Source organism: Anas acuta, chromosome 1 (genome assembly GCF_963932015.1).
Source record: "Anas acuta chromosome 1, bAnaAcu1.1, whole genome shotgun sequence".
Classification (NCBI taxonomy): Eukaryota; Metazoa; Chordata; class Aves; order Anseriformes; family Anatidae; genus Anas; species Anas acuta.
The window spans coordinates 161,058,362-161,073,590 of record NC_088979.1 but is presented as its reverse complement, the minus strand read 5'-3'; the positions used below and the strand labels follow the sequence as shown (position 1 = coordinate 161,073,590).

Below are 15,229 nucleotides of genomic sequence, written 5' to 3'. Positions count from 1 at the left end.
TCTTTTTCTCTTTCTTCTATATATTTCTAGCAAGCGCACGCACTATCGTTGTCTAAACCAACAAAGAAGCCTGCACGCTGGAATTAGCCACATCCTTCTGCTATCCCATAGTGCTTGGCAGGCTCCTCCTCCATTTTCCCCACAGCCCGAGTTCTGCTCTCTCCTTTAAATAAATTCCAGTTCTGCCTGGTTGTTGTTCCCACCTTCATTCCTTGATGCTGTCATGCTCTGACCCATCACTCTTCTTTGTAATTCATATCATAGAATCTGAGATGTATATCACAAAATTATGATGAAGTGAACAGTGTGGATACCAGACTACTCTGCTCACGCTGGATACTATCACTGTGGTATTACAGGGAAAATCGGAGACCCCACACCCACCAGGCCATCCACGATACACCTTAAACAAAAAAAACACCTGTGTAATTCAATGGATGTGAATGCTTCGCCAAAGCAAATTTTATTGATCTGTCATTACCAGAAGCCAAAGACAACGCACATAGATAAAGGGAAAAAATAATCACAGAATCACGCAGAATCACAGAATTTCTAGGTTGGAAGAGACCTCAAGATCATCGAGTCCAACCTCTGATAATCTAGATGCTGTGAGTATTGCCAGTTTAGAAATGAAACTATTTCACAACCATTTCTGAGTGCTTTCACTGCAACTGGAGGAGAAAAGGTTGGCAGCAATCCTCAGTGCTGGATCTGACCTTCCTGCCATAAGCCTATCACTTGAGTGACTGAAGTACAAGACAGTTACAGGAGCAAATGGATTGAAGCACGAGCACCCCCGGAACCCACTGCTTTGATAAAAGCAACAAAGAATTTGTCTGTTTGTGCTCTTTCCACTTAGAACTGTGCTAAAGGCAAGGGGAAAAAATCCCCCATGTTAATTTAGCTGAAGACAAGCCAGAGATCAGGTCCTTCAGATGAAGTATGAACCAGTTTCTACATGCACAGTCCCAGCCATGTGTGTTTGCAGCTTATCCAAAACCACAGAACAATGCGAGAAGCCTTGTGAACAAGCACTACACAAGAGGAGGTAGGCACCACCTTGGACTCTTCCCAAAAAATAAAAATTGTTTCCTGGAGAATTTGTATAGTCAAATCCAGCTCTTCTGCCTGGACTCAGAGCCCATCCAGGGGCACCCTCCCCCTGTCTCACCCCTACCTGTATTTTTTTCCCTCCCCATGGCATCTGAGAGATCTAGCAGTTGTAGGAACCTACCTCCCTCCTCGCCCTGCCCAGGTTGAAGGCAGGGGAAAAGAAGCTTTGTTTCTGACATTATGCACACTCCTTGTGCATGAAATTTCTCTTTTGAGCCCGCTTATACATTTGGTGAATCCTTTTCCATGTCTGAAGAGGATAGTTATGGCTCAGGCAGATGTTCGCTGTTCCAACAGAAGAAAAAAGTTGGTTCACCTATGTGAGAATAAGGCAAATAGAATCCCTAAACAAAAAGGTTAAAAATAAAATAATAAATCAGATTTAAGTGAAGGAATGGAATGAATCAAATGACTCCAGCAGGCAAGTGATGTAATCACAGGCCTGCTAGGAAGATTTTCTGGATCTTGAATGACAGGGACAGAGGTCCTTACCCCAGAACAAATTCCTCTTCTCAGGCTCTTTCCTGGGCTGGATGTCTGACCATATTATCAAGACCAAGGTCAGAAGCACCACAACGATAACCCAACCCCTCCCTTCCCCAAATCATCATTCACATATTTCACTCTAAAGAATAAAAACAAAACCACAAATATTCAAAATAAACTAAACAGATTATATCCCATAAGTCTTTTCCACTAATATTTAAGAAGCTGTTGACACAATTGTAATTAACTTCTGAACCAGGAAGCAATCTGTTGTAAAAAAGATTGTTTGTATCCAGAAATCATGAAAATAAAAGTGTGAGTTTGGGTCATTAATCATTTTGTCTCCTTAAAATGGATTTAACCTCAAAACACTGAATGTCTGAGACTTATAGCTCAAACAATACCTTTTGTTGGTTATCTGGTAGTCTGGCAGCCTATGATTATTATAAACTGTATTGAAATGTAAGAAGAATCACCAGTGCCTGGATATATCCACCTAGAAATTGATTTATTCTTAGAGAACTCATTCGTAAGGCACTAAAGACACCCACTACAAGACCTTAAACAAGGACAACAAAGTTCTACCAATCTCTCTTATGGGATATGCTACTTTTAACAGTAACTCTTTGTAGTTGTTGTTTTAAAAGCAGGATAAAGACACCTACATAGTTAATCACTAATCTTGTACTCAAATTCAGTGTTCCAGACAAAATTCATTTGGGAAAGGCTTATTGCCCACACAAACTTATTCCACCGGTCTTTTTTTTTTTTTTAAACAATGTCTTGTATGCAGTTTTGTCTACAAGATCCCACAATATTTTATTCTCATTTGAAATAGACTGCAAATATTTGCTTCTTGCATGTGGTAAGAGTTATTAGAATATTGTCTGTCAGCATAAGTAATGAAACAAGAGAAACATTTCAATCAAAATCAGAAAAAAATAAGATGGAAAATGAAAATGCCCTTTTTTTAAAAAAAAAAAAAAAAAAAAGGACCCACAGCTATATAAACAGCTTCATGAACTTGGAACCAGCGATTTTACAAAAGTTAAATTATCTGTCAAGCTCTTAGACCTGTTTACTAATTTTTGTATTCTGTACTGATTTTTATTTAAAGTAGTCTGTCCAGGACACATGCAGTGGGTATCTGACATTTGATATCAGGTTAGCCTTTCAAATACATAAAATAAACTTTTATAATTACTAGCATTAGACTTACCTTTTTTTTTTTTTAAGGTGAGTCCTGATATATTCAAAAACTTCTAAACCATTTCTTATGGCCTTTGTTGGTAGATGGTAGAAGCCTAATTGTATATATTATTTATGACGTAGCTATTGCTCTTCTTTCCTGAGGTTCAGAATGCCTGTATTGTACCCCAAGGCCAGTGAAGAACCTCCTCCCCTTCCATCTGTATATTTATACATATCACAAGAAAGCCAGTATTTTGATACACTGAACATTTATTGTCTTTCACAAGACAAAATGAAGTTTCCCCTGCCGATGAAAGCCATCAAGAGGACTGTAGAGGGGACAGGGTGCAAAATTCCAGTGTACAGTATACGCAAATTACCTCCCTGACTACCCCGGAAGATGATTGATCGATCTCACTGCAACTAAAAAAACAGGATTATAAAATATTTACAGAAAAGAACAGTACAGAAAATAAAAATTGGACAACCATGTGTGTATGAAATGCTGCTAACACTTTTCTGGCTCCTTAAAAATTGATTCCACTACCCTCACCAGCGCATTCAGGACGTGAAAGGACTCAGGCAGAGCAGAGGTGCCTCCCACTCCCACACCCCCCTCCCCAGAGTACCACTCCCTCCCTCTAAGGAAGGGGGAGGGCTCGAGGGAAGCAGCATCGCCTTACTGACTGATTTCCTTCCACCAAGTAGACATGCTAGCTCTGAGAGGAGGTGCCTAGCCACACCTCATCTGCAGCAGTCTCTATTCAGAGCACACTGGGCAAGTTGACCTGTGGGTAGGGAACTGTTCCCTGTCATGCGAGCCCTTTCGTTGCTTGCAGAAGGACCTTTCCTTCTTCCTCCGTGGTGGTCACATCTGTGTTCAGAGGGCAGGAAAGCTGACTGGGACAGGTCACAGGAGACCTTCCATTTCCTTCATGAAAGCTTCATACACATCATCCTTTGTCTGTACAGAGATAGGGGCAGACGATCCAGCCTTAGGGGCAGCTTTGGTTAATGGCAGAGCAGGCTCATCATCCTGTTTTCTCTGGGAGGCAGCCAGAGCCCCTTTATTCTCCCGGCGCACTCGCAAAGCAGTGGGCACGAAGCGAGTGATTTCTGCCTTGGGGTTAGTGATCTGTGGCTTTGCACTGATAGTAGCCGTAGCCTTCTTCTCGATGGTGGCTGCACTGGTGTCATCCGCCTTGGGGCGCTGAATCAAGCTGGGTGGGGCACTCAGCACCCCGGGATTTGGGATGGGAGCTGGGGGGAAGAGCCCAGGTGGAGCAGGTCCTAATGGAGGCACCAGAGGTGGCCGTAACATGCCTGGGCGAGGAGGAGGAATACCTGTAAGACAAAGAGAAAGCATAAGATGGCTCCACACCTGGGAATTCTAAAACCTCTATACAAATATAATGCAAAGGCACTGAAAGCCAAGGAACGTCAACCAAACAGAGTAGCGCTCTCTTTAGAGAAGGAGGGAGGGGAAATACTTAACCATGCACCAATTGCTAGCTCCCACCAAGAAGGTAAAAGGAAGAAGAATTAGGACAGAAAAGTGCCCCACTGACTTTGAAAACTACAGGATCCCATGTATTGCTCTTTTAAATTTTAAAGTAACCTGAAAATTAAGTTTTTGATGATTTATCCCACTAGAACTTAAGAAGCATCACAAACCCATGGCTAGCGAAAAAAACACAAACCACACCCTATCTCTGACTCAGAAACAGACTAACATAAGTTTAAACTCTGAAATTCTTTTTTTTTTTTTAAATGATAGATATCTTGCTACCAAGCTACACACAGCAATATGGAATTATTTGTACCGAAAGAGATACAACACTAAGGTGCAAACCTAGAAAAACTTAAGGCTGTGCTTTAAGCCACATGTACAGGAACAAAGGGAAATTGGAGAAACAGATTCTTTTAGACTTTAAATAATGCCTTGCTAACAATTAGATATACTGGCTTGGTCACCAGAGCAAAGATTATAAGCAATGTGAGAAAATAAAGCAGGGAAAGACTTGGCTCTTAAGCCAACAGAGTACTTTACCTGGTGGGGCAGGAGGTGGCAGGCGAGGAGGGGGCCCACGTGGAGGAGGGCCTGGGGGCAGACCAGGCGGGGGGCCAGGTGGAGGGCCAGGTGGTCGCCCAGGTGGGGGGCCTGGTGGTAGAAGTCGAGGTAAAGGCCCACGCAGACCTGGTAAACCAGGAGGTCTCAGGAAAGGAGGAGCTCCTGAAAGCATACATACAAGAGAAGAGCAACTTAGTTCATGGGTAAAAGAACAATTCCATCAGCTACCACTAACAATCCTCAACACAAGCTTGAAAGGTGTTCTAATACCAGTCAGCTGTCAGATTAAATAGACCTGAAAGTCTCAAAAAGAGGCAGGAGGTGTAGAGTGAAAGTTTCTTGGTTATAGTCAAATATAAGCATCCATCTTCTCTAACCTGGGGAAAGACTCTTCTCCATGCACTGAAGTAATAGTTGGGAACAGCTACTGAGTTAGGGTTATCTGAATTTAAATAGCTAGAAATGAAAGAAGTTTTCAGTCAAGCATTTGACTGTGCTTCTGGCCTGAAAAGTAGAATAGAGCAAAATTACTGACTAAGTAGCTGTTTTGACGTTTAAGGTTCCCCCTCTAGGACAGAACAGAAATCAAACTGTGGGAGAGACATTGGGAAGAAAACAATACGCTGACCATAGAAGACACCACACAGGCCTCAGCAGTTACCACACTGGGCTTCTCTACTTCATGTGCAACATGCTCTGCTTCAAACCTCCCAGATCGATTCAATGTCTGTACAACCCAGAGCCTGCAGCCTTCAGAGCAGATCAAATATTCACCTGGTGGAGGGCCAGGAGGAAGGCCAGTGGGTGGTCCTGGGGGCCTCAGTGGAGGGGCTGGAGGCGGTCCTAGCGGAGGTGGCCCAGGCATGGGAGGGGCCTGTATCTGGTTCGCAGCAACAGACTGGGAGGACTGTTGCTGCTGCTGCGCTGAGGTTGCAGTGGAAGACCCAGTCTCTGCAAGAGCTTCCTCACTGTGTTGCTGCTGCTGCTGTTGTGATGTCTCCTCAGACTCTGAGTCGTCTTCCTCCTCCTCCTCCTCTTCCGAATATTCCTCCACTTCTCTCCCTTCTTCTGGAATTTCCTGACCTGGAGACGATATGTATTTACAAAATTGGTCCACAGGTAATAACTAATATAATTCCCACTTGCAAAAAACTGCAGCCCTCCTAAAAGCTACTGCTTTTTTTTTTTTCTAGAAAGACACCTCAATCTCAATTCCATGGGTTAATATCTTTCCGCAAAATGATATTCTAAATAGTCTTAATCCTTGCAGATTACAGGCTGAACACAGTATCACCTTTTTTCATTAAGAGCTTCGTATTTTATTTGACCAATTGATTAAAAATTAAGCAAAGATTTAGAAAGGAAGGGAAAATCCCAGTACATATATAAAAAAAATTGCTATTTTAACTTCAACTCAATGTGAAAAAACATACATTACTAAACTAAAAATAATAATCTTAAGAAAAAACACTAATCACAGCTTCACAGCTGACAATCCTAGAAGATCTTACATTATGACAGTAATGCACTTACACCTGTAAAATAGAAATTGCATAAAGCAAGCTCACAAGAGAAACCTTAACCAGAAAGGTAACAGTATAGCTCCACTTTATCTATACCACCCACCTGCCATACGTAACATCATGGCCTGGAGTGGAGTCAGTTCTTTCATGTTCTTTTTCTTTTTCCGTGACTTCCCAGGCATGTCCGCAAACCGTACACTATGACCTGGAAAGCAAAGCATAGACAAAAACCAGGGTGAAAATGTGGGGGGAAAGAAAACAAAAATACATTATGTAAATATATTTCAGACATATGGAAGTCTTTTACCAGGTATGGATAATATATCATGCTAATGTAACAATGCTCCTACATAAGAGTTAGGCGTAGTCATCCTAGCCTTAAGTTTTTCTAACCTAATATTCTCTAACAATTGTGATACTTTAAAAAAAAAAAAAATCAAGAAAAGTTATCCAAAAAGCACTAGTAGTACGAAACGTGGTTATCTCAAATAACATTTAAGTCACTGAACAGCGATTGTATTTATATTAAGGCTTTTTTTTTTTTTTTTTAATTTTTGTATTTTTTCCAATACTTCAGGTGATAAAACAGCTTACAACCTCACTAGGCTAACTCAACTGTTAATAAACAGCTATATCTGAGATGTACATTGCACATCATCTCCACTTCACTTCTAGATAGTTTCCTTCTGATCCATTTATCAGGAATATTCTTCAGCTGGAATTTAAGTGAGTTAGAGCAGAGTTAATTGGATAAGCCAACTACTTCCCCCCCACCCCATTGTAAGGAAAACAGAGAAACTCTGTTAAGTAAAGTTTCTCTTCCGAAAACTCAAAGCCCCACCTCAAACTTCCCATCATACCTGATTTCTTTTCTTCTCCACCTTCTCTCTCCTTGTCATTGTCACGATGCAGGAAGTCCTCACCTTCACTGTCTGCATCTGACCTATCACTGTCACTGTCATCACTGCTCTCGTCATGCTTGTCTTGATCCATATCCTCAGGATAGCCTTCATCCTCGCTGGTACTAGACATATCGTCATCATGCCCTCGCTGTCCTGCAGGAAGCAAAGTATTAGGAAATGCATAAACTCCAAATGTACTGGTGTGAAAGACAGAATATTTATGTCCACAGATCGGAAAATTTTCCTGGCAATCAAGTGAATATATTGTCAATCCTTCACTATTTAGCACATTCTAAAAGAGTATTTTAGAGAGTCTATTTTAAGATTTCTTATTAATAGCTGATTAATTTGCACAGTGAACAAGTAAAGGCAATTCTTATCTAGAAGTCATTAGTACATTTGTATCCAACAATTTTCTCCCCTTTGAAATAATTCAATCCTTTCTGGCATGCAATAGGACTAATCTACCCATTCACAGAGTTTTCTATGGCAGATACAGCAGTTGTATGAAAATGTATGAAAAAGGAGAACCTACATTCTCCTAGACAAAGTATTCCCTCACTACTTTTTTTGAGGGGATTTTGTTTGGTTTGTCAGGTTTCATTTTTAGAAAAAGGAAGAGTTCTCTGACGATATACATACTATCTCTTTAAAAAAAAAGTTTCAGCCTTGTTAAGACTACATGGGAAAATAATCTATGCAATGTAATGGAAAAGTTGTAATTACAAGTCACAGCATTTAAAAATACAGCTAATTTTGTTAAATCGTAGATATTATGAAATATACCAGAATATCTCAGAATTGCAAATCACAACCTTCTTCAAGTAGTATAAACATCCACATTGCCCAGAGTACACCTTTTCAGAGAGAGGTGGGAGAGTCCTTACCTGTTTCAGAACCGTAAGAAATCTCTTCTTCTCGCCTTCGAGGAGCCATCTCTAAGGCAAAACCCACTTTACGGCCATACATCTGTAGGACTTGAGGTGGGGGTGGCCCCGGAGGAGGCCCAGGGGGCTTCCTGCCAGGAGGTAAACGTGGAATACCGAGACCAGGAGGAGGAAGCATGGAAATGGATCGAACTGGTGGTCTGGAAAGAAGACAGGAAATTAAAACCAGAAAAACAGAGACAAGTTGTTTACACAGCAGACTTCCATAAAGAAACGTGACTGTTTCAAAAGTACAGTTGTGCCCCAACGAGTTTACAACCTCAAAGACATGATTGCTTAAAATCAGACAAAAAGAGAAAGTTTCTTAGAAGGCAACCAAAGATGACAAAGCAAGTATTGAATCCTACCACAGAAATACAATGAACTAACCAACACATTGAGAATGAAATAGCATTAGAATGAGAACCAGATACACAAGTAAACTAGGAGCTTAAACTGAATACACCAGCAAAACAGAAACTGTCACATAGGTATTTTTAAGAGGCATTTATGCTAGAACAAAGGAGCAGTTTCACTGAAAAACCAAAGGACAAGTGCTAGAAGGTACAGTATACTACTCATAAACAAATTTAAACAAAAACTGTAACAGTAGAGAAATATTAAGGTCTTTCACTAAGAAAAAATAAAAAATCACTCCCACAGAATCCCCAGTTTATGCTACTTAGTATTACCTCTGTTTCTACCCAACTCTTCCCCACTAAAACAGGAACACTTATTTCCCCTCCAAGTTCATTTTCCCCCTCACCCATAGGCTGATGTCTTCTTGAGGATAGAAGGTGGCTGGGCCCCAGGAAGGGGAATGTCCTGTATGAGGATGTTGGAGGGAGCATGTGGCATATCTGGTAATGGGATAGTTTCCACTTCAACATGCTGAGCATTCTGAGGGAAAAAGAAAAAAGAGGGGGTGGGGACAGAGAGAGAGAACAAGTTACTTCCACAGAAGCTACCGCACCACCTCGTTACCTTTCAGAGGTCCGCAACACAAGGGACCTGCCATCACTTGCCAAAGGTCTGTTATGAGGGCAAGCTGCCTTGCAGTAGTCAACAGTAAGTTTTCAATACAAAAACCACACAAGAGGTGCAGGCATGAAAGGCTTCAGTCTTTCAGTCAAACCCCAGTCAAATCTCCATCCCCCTTTAGCCCTTCTGTCCTCAAAGCAAAGCGGCTGCAGACAAGTATGCCCACATCTGTGAAGTATCTTGAAGGCACAAATCACAGGCACTGCATGTTCTAAGAAAAGAAAACTTTAGATACTTGCAGTTGTGAAACATTATGTTCTACAATACAGCTGGAAAGAATTTAAAAGAAAGTTCTTTAAGCAAATGCCAAAAGATTCTCACTATTTCCAGCACCAAGTTTAACAGAAATTCACAGAAGTATCAACTGCACACTCACAAACTCTCTCCTTAATACAGAGAACAGATTCTGATACTGATTTGCAACCTAAGTTTCCCTTTTCCCTGTAATTTATTGTTAAATAAAATCAATACATCAGAAACAAATACAGACTTGAGATCCCCCATGCTGTCTTCACTGAAATGCTAGAACTGTAGATACAGCACATTAAACACAAGTGCTTAATATGGCCCACATAAGGTATATATACACTGGTCTCTTATGAAGATCCCACATTTTTTTAACTGTTGCACGTAAGAGTGGATAAAGTATACACTACCACAGTTACAAACCTGAAGCATCACAAGTATTACCTTGACAGCATCAAAATACTGGCTGAGTTGTGATCTTTTCTGCTCATACTCCACTTCCAATTTGCGCAGTTCTTTATAGATGTCGGGATTCTCCTTCTCATAAAGCCGCAAGATACGCTCGAAAGTCTCACGGAGCTTTTTGCGTTTATCCTTTAGCACTTTTTCATTAAGCTGTGGCTGCTGTACCGGGTTAAATTCTAACCCAAGACAGCAAAAACAAACCAGAAATTCCTAGAGTTACTCTACTCTGCAACTGTAACTAATGAAACAACTTCAAAGTAAAACATCTCCAGTTCCTATTTTCATGAATTCCTCAGTCTTGAGACTCTAAGTCACTCCTACATCCTTTACTCAGTGCTTATGTCAGCTATCTTCCCAAAAAGACAAAAACACACTTTGAAGAAATCTACTTAAAACCATAATCAATTCCTGATTATTCACAGAATTTCCCACTCTAAAGCGGGAAAAAAAAGATTGTTCTATTTTAGTCTCCCAGTCAACCCTTGAACTATGTTTTGTGTTTATATAAACCACTGCCTAAGTCCAACACCTGGTACCTCTCACTCACCCATTTCATCCAATTTTTCCATGTCCCGGATGATCTGCTTTGGATCTTTCATCTTCAGTACAGCTGCTCGTACCATCATTCGTTGCTTTTTGTTCTAAGGCGATCAAAGATGAAGGAAATCACAACAGTGTCACAGGAAAAAAGAGACAATCTTTGTACCAGTTACTCTCTCAACATTCCCAGTCTGCAAAAAAGGCACCTCAAAATGCTTTGCAAATACTAACCACAGCACAGTCAGCAGCAAAGATATTTAAAAAATACACGAGTTTTAATTCCACTACCTCACTACTTATAAATGCTTCTATAATCCAATTAAGACACATAATAAATCGTGCTAACAACTAAAAAAGTTTGTGTTGTTTTTGTGATTTTTTTTCTTGTTGTTTTTTGTTTTTAAATTCCCAAGTACTTACAACAATGCTGTGGAAAGCTGTAATCACCAAAAGTTCAAAAACATAGCAGATGACGTGATATGGCTGCTCAAACCCAGACGTCTGTGTTTTCTTAAACCACTTACTCGGACAGTATTTTCCAAACTAAATCTTACAAAATCAATAGCTAAATTAATAGCTAAATAGCAAAATCATAGCTAGTCTGCTCATCTGCCATGTGTCGTTACAATCACAAACACAATGAATAGCACAGGGAATGCCAAGTAAATGTTTCTGGTCTTTTTACCTTCTTTAGTTCTCTCTTCCGGGCTTCCTTCCCTAGAGAGGGTGGAAAAAAAAAAAAAAAAAGGAAAAGAAAGTAACTTGAGACAATCAAATCCATGAACAACTTTACCTTCAACAGGACTAGTGCTTTTTTTCTAAGAGTTCATTCATTTTACAAAAAAAAAATGCAACTTTTAAGGTCATATTCCCATTGATAGAAAAACACAGTGTGAAATACATTTCTATTTCATATATGAAATGGATTTCAAGTCTAGAAATAGATGCCTATGTGTGTTATACAGAAGTAGAAAGAAATACAGCATTTCTCCACACGTCCAGAAGCTGGGGCGTTTTATACAGAAAAGAATAAAAAGACAACACAAGCCATAGCAATTCATGCAATCATGACAGGATTGCCACTGAAATGTAGTGCCAAGGAGCAATGATGCACTTTAAAAATAAGTAGGTTTGGAATACCCATCTGAAATGAAGCACTCAGTGGAAGTCTGGGTTTCTGTATCTGTTTAGCACTGATGCCATTTGGGATGTCACAAAAAGGTTGGACAGGGTTGGACAACTCCCTCATGTAACCACAGCATTTGCTAAATTTGACACGTTCCTCAGGTTCTAGCCTCAGACAAACTTCACCCCAAGAAGCAGCTTAGCCAACAATTAAGTAGTGACCTCAGAGCACTGCTAGCTACAGTCAAAAGTAAAAGAAATACTGCAGAGCAGCCACAGCACACAAGCAAGCAGCCTTCTTGGGAAGTTCTTACACCAGACAAAACTGAGCTTTTTATCTGTTTCCAGAGACACAGATTTACTCCTTATCACCCCCATTCCCCTCTGCTTAGATTTTATGCATACTTACGGGCCTGATCTGTGGGATTCATGAACTTCCCACTCTTGGTGGATGACGTGGATCTCCGCCCCATTTTGACTGTTTTTCTTCTGCCTCAAAATGAAAAAGATCTGGAAACGATAACCTCAGTTTCAGGTCCTGCGCACAAGCAGTATGAGTACACTTACTCCTCCTCCCTGTATCAGTAGTAGGTTGATAAAAAAAGAGAAAACCCTCAGGTACTGTGAGATCTTCAAATCCTACAGAAGTTCAGACATTCCCATCAAAACCATCCTATTTTAACTAAGTGCCACTACTTAACTATGTACTTACAGCCACTTAACCAAGCACCTACTTTAAACTAGTCAGTTTGGCATTGGCTCCAGACTTGAACTTAGAACTTTCTTGCTTATGGTATGGAAGGGGGCAGTGGAACACGTTCTGCATATCAGTTATTCTAGCTTTTCACTTACTCCCATGAGAGCTCTCCATTTCAAGCATATGTTTCCCACAAATTCCCTTCTTCCCTCAGGCTTCTAAGCTGCTCTTGATCTCTCCCCAGCAACCACCATATCCATCAGAGATACACATTCCTGCCTTTTTCTGCTCCTCACAGACCACTGCCATGCCCCTGCCCCTATGCTACCTCCATCAGCACTGTTTCAAGCTGCATTATAATGACCAAAGAAAGAAGTTTATTCTGAGGAAAGTTATTTCCTGTCTTTAGACGTTTTAGAAGACCTTTAGAAGTTCTTTAACTTACAGACAACTTCAGTAGCGGTTAAATTACAGCCAGGCACATTGCCTTTCTCACAGCTTTAATTCGTCCCCCCACCTTTGGTACCCCTTGCAACCCACCACTTTAGGGAAAAAGCAACCAAACACACCGAGATTCCACGCCAAAATCTGAAACAACCTCTAAGATTCAGGAGCTGATGGGACGCAGGTTTTGTCGCCGTCCTGCATGCAAACCAGCAGCATCCAAACAAAGACTTTGTAAGCACAATCTACAGTTCCCTACAGCCTCACTCAAGTCACTGAACACATCTTTCTTTCCTAAATGCAGGAGATGCCACCTACAAATTGCTGAAGTATCTACCCTCTTAAAAATAAATAAATAAGCTGAAGCGTCATTTAGCGCATTAATGCCTCACAGAAAGGCTTCTTAGCAAGCTCCTGGAACCGACCACATTCAACGTTTGTCCACTAAAAAACTACAGGGCTCTGCTCATGCCTCACATCACCAAATTAACCTCATGGCTGGCCTGCTGGCAACTAAAGCACCCCATGGTTTGGGAACACCAGTAGCGTACCTCCTCCTCCTCAGACTACGTGTATTTTATAATAATTTCGCGATTTTACAGATGCTACAATTTCCTTCGATAGGAACCAGAGCCAGGATTTCCATTTGCACCCCACGCTCCCCAGCCACCTCACATTTCAAGAGAAACGAGAAAGATCCTCAAACCTCCACCCCAAACCCTTTTCAGGCACAAAGCAAAGAGCTTCGAAACAAAAAGGACGGGAGGGGACAGGAAGCAACCCGGGAGCCCCATCTACCGTTTCTCGGCCGCTGGGGAGCGAGGCAGAAGCCTCCCATGAGGCGCACGAAGGCCTCTCCTCCTCCCCCGGCAGAAAGCAGCGCAAGAAGCCCGCTCCCTCCCGCTCCCGCTCCCTCCCAGCCCGTGCCTGTCCCCATCCCGCTCCTCTCACCCCGGGCCGGGCCCGGCTCCCCCCCGGTGCGGCCCCTACACCCGCAGCGCTGCCCGCCGCCGCCGCGGCCCCGCCGCCATCTTGCACCGGGACGGAGCGGGGCGCCGCCGTAAAGCACGGCTGCCGCAACGCGCTCCGCTAATGGGGACAGCGGCGCGCCCGCCGCGACTCTATGGTCCCGCGACTCTATGGTTGGGCGGGGCGGAGCGGAGTAGGGGCGGGGCTGGCGGCCGTTAGGGGCGGCCGTTTTTTGCGGGGGGGAGGGGGGGAGGGGGGGCTGCTCTCTTATGTTGGTCCTGCTACTGACAGGAATTTGTTGCAGTACAGATTTTGTTCGTAACAATCTTCCTACATAGGTTTCAGACCAACTTAGACTCATTTTGCCTGTTTTCCAGTTTCTTTTCCTCGTTGGAGTTGTTCTTATATAGAACGTGCACATAATACAGTTTTAATTCTTAATCTTTGTTCAAAATGCTTCGTTGGGTTAGAAACTGGCTGGATAGCCGGGCCCAAAGAGTCGTGGTAAATGGAGACAAGTCCAGTTGGAGGCCAGTCACTAGTGGCGTTCCCCAGGGCTCGGTGCTGGGGCCGGTCCTCTTTAATATCTTCATCGATGATCTGGACGAGGGCATTGAGTGCACCCTCAGTCAGTTTGCAGATGACACCAAGTTAGGTGCGTGTGTCGATCTGCTCGAGGGTTGGAAGGCTCTGCAGGAGGATCTGGATAGGCTGCACCGATGGGCTGAGGTCAACTGTATGAAGTTCAACAAGGCCAAGTGCCGGGTCCTGCACCTGGGGCGCAATAACCCCAAGCAGAACTACAGGCTGGGAGAGGAATGGTTGGAGAGCTGCCAGGCAGAGAAGGACCTGGGAGTGATGGTGGACAGTCGGCTGAATATGAGCCAGCAGTGTGCTCAGGTGGCCAAGAAGGCCAACGGCATCCTGGCTTGTATCAGAAGCAGTGTGACCAGCAGGGCTAGGGAGGTGATCGTCCCCCTGTACTCGGCTCTGGTGAGGCCTCACCTTGAGTACTGTGTTCAGTTCTGGGCCCCTCGCTACAAGAAGGACATCGAGGTGCTTGAGTGGGTCCAGAGAAGGGCAACAAAGCTGGTGAGGGGCCTGGAGAACAAGTCCTACAAGGAGCGGCTGAGGGAGCTGGGCTTGTTCAGCCTGGAGAAGAGGAGGCTCAGGGGCGACCTTATCACTCTCTACAGGTACCTTAAAGGAGGCTGTGGCGAGGTGGGGGTTGGCCTGTTCTCCCATGTGCCTGGTGACAGGACGAGGGGGAATGGGCTTAAGTTGCGCCAGGGGAGTTTTAGGTTGGATCTTAGGAAGAACTTCTTCACCGAAAGGGTTGTTAGACACTGGAACAGGCTGCCCAGGGAAGTGGTGGAGTCACCATCCCTGGAAGTCTTTAAAAGACGTTTAGATGTAGAGCTTAGGGATATGGTTTAATGGGGACTGTTAGCGTTAGGTCAGAGGTTGGACTCGATGATCTTGAGGTCTCT

At 42.9% G+C, this 15,229-nt stretch overlaps 1 protein-coding gene across 3 annotated transcripts; it reads right to left on the bottom strand.

Annotated features, from left to right (window-relative positions):
- Window positions 1-3,042: 3,042 nt before the first annotated feature.
- Window positions 3,043-13,880, bottom strand: WBP11 (WW domain binding protein 11). 3 transcript variants are annotated; one of them, XM_068668916.1, is made up of 12 exons: window positions 13,722-13,880; window positions 12,039-12,139; window positions 11,190-11,221; window positions 10,512-10,605; window positions 9,944-10,140; window positions 8,979-9,112; window positions 8,174-8,373; window positions 7,245-7,439; window positions 6,488-6,589; window positions 5,636-5,944; window positions 4,841-5,023; window positions 3,043-4,134 (listed from the first exon to the last, which is right to left on the bottom strand). In XM_068668916.1, exons 2-12 carry the CDS (start codon window positions 12,100-12,102, stop codon window positions 3,701-3,703), a joined length of 1,944 nt encoding a protein of 647 aa, XP_068525017.1. In that variant the 5' UTR covers window positions 12,103-12,139; window positions 13,722-13,880; the 3' UTR covers window positions 3,043-3,700. The 3 variants fall into 3 exon arrangements, with proteins under 3 accessions (XP_068525017.1, XP_068525018.1, XP_068525019.1); XM_068668917.1 differs by having other exon boundaries at window positions 12,039-12,205; window positions 13,722-13,874; XM_068668918.1 differs by having other exon boundaries at window positions 12,039-12,167; window positions 13,722-13,862.
- Window positions 13,881-15,229: the final 1,349 nt, after the last annotated feature.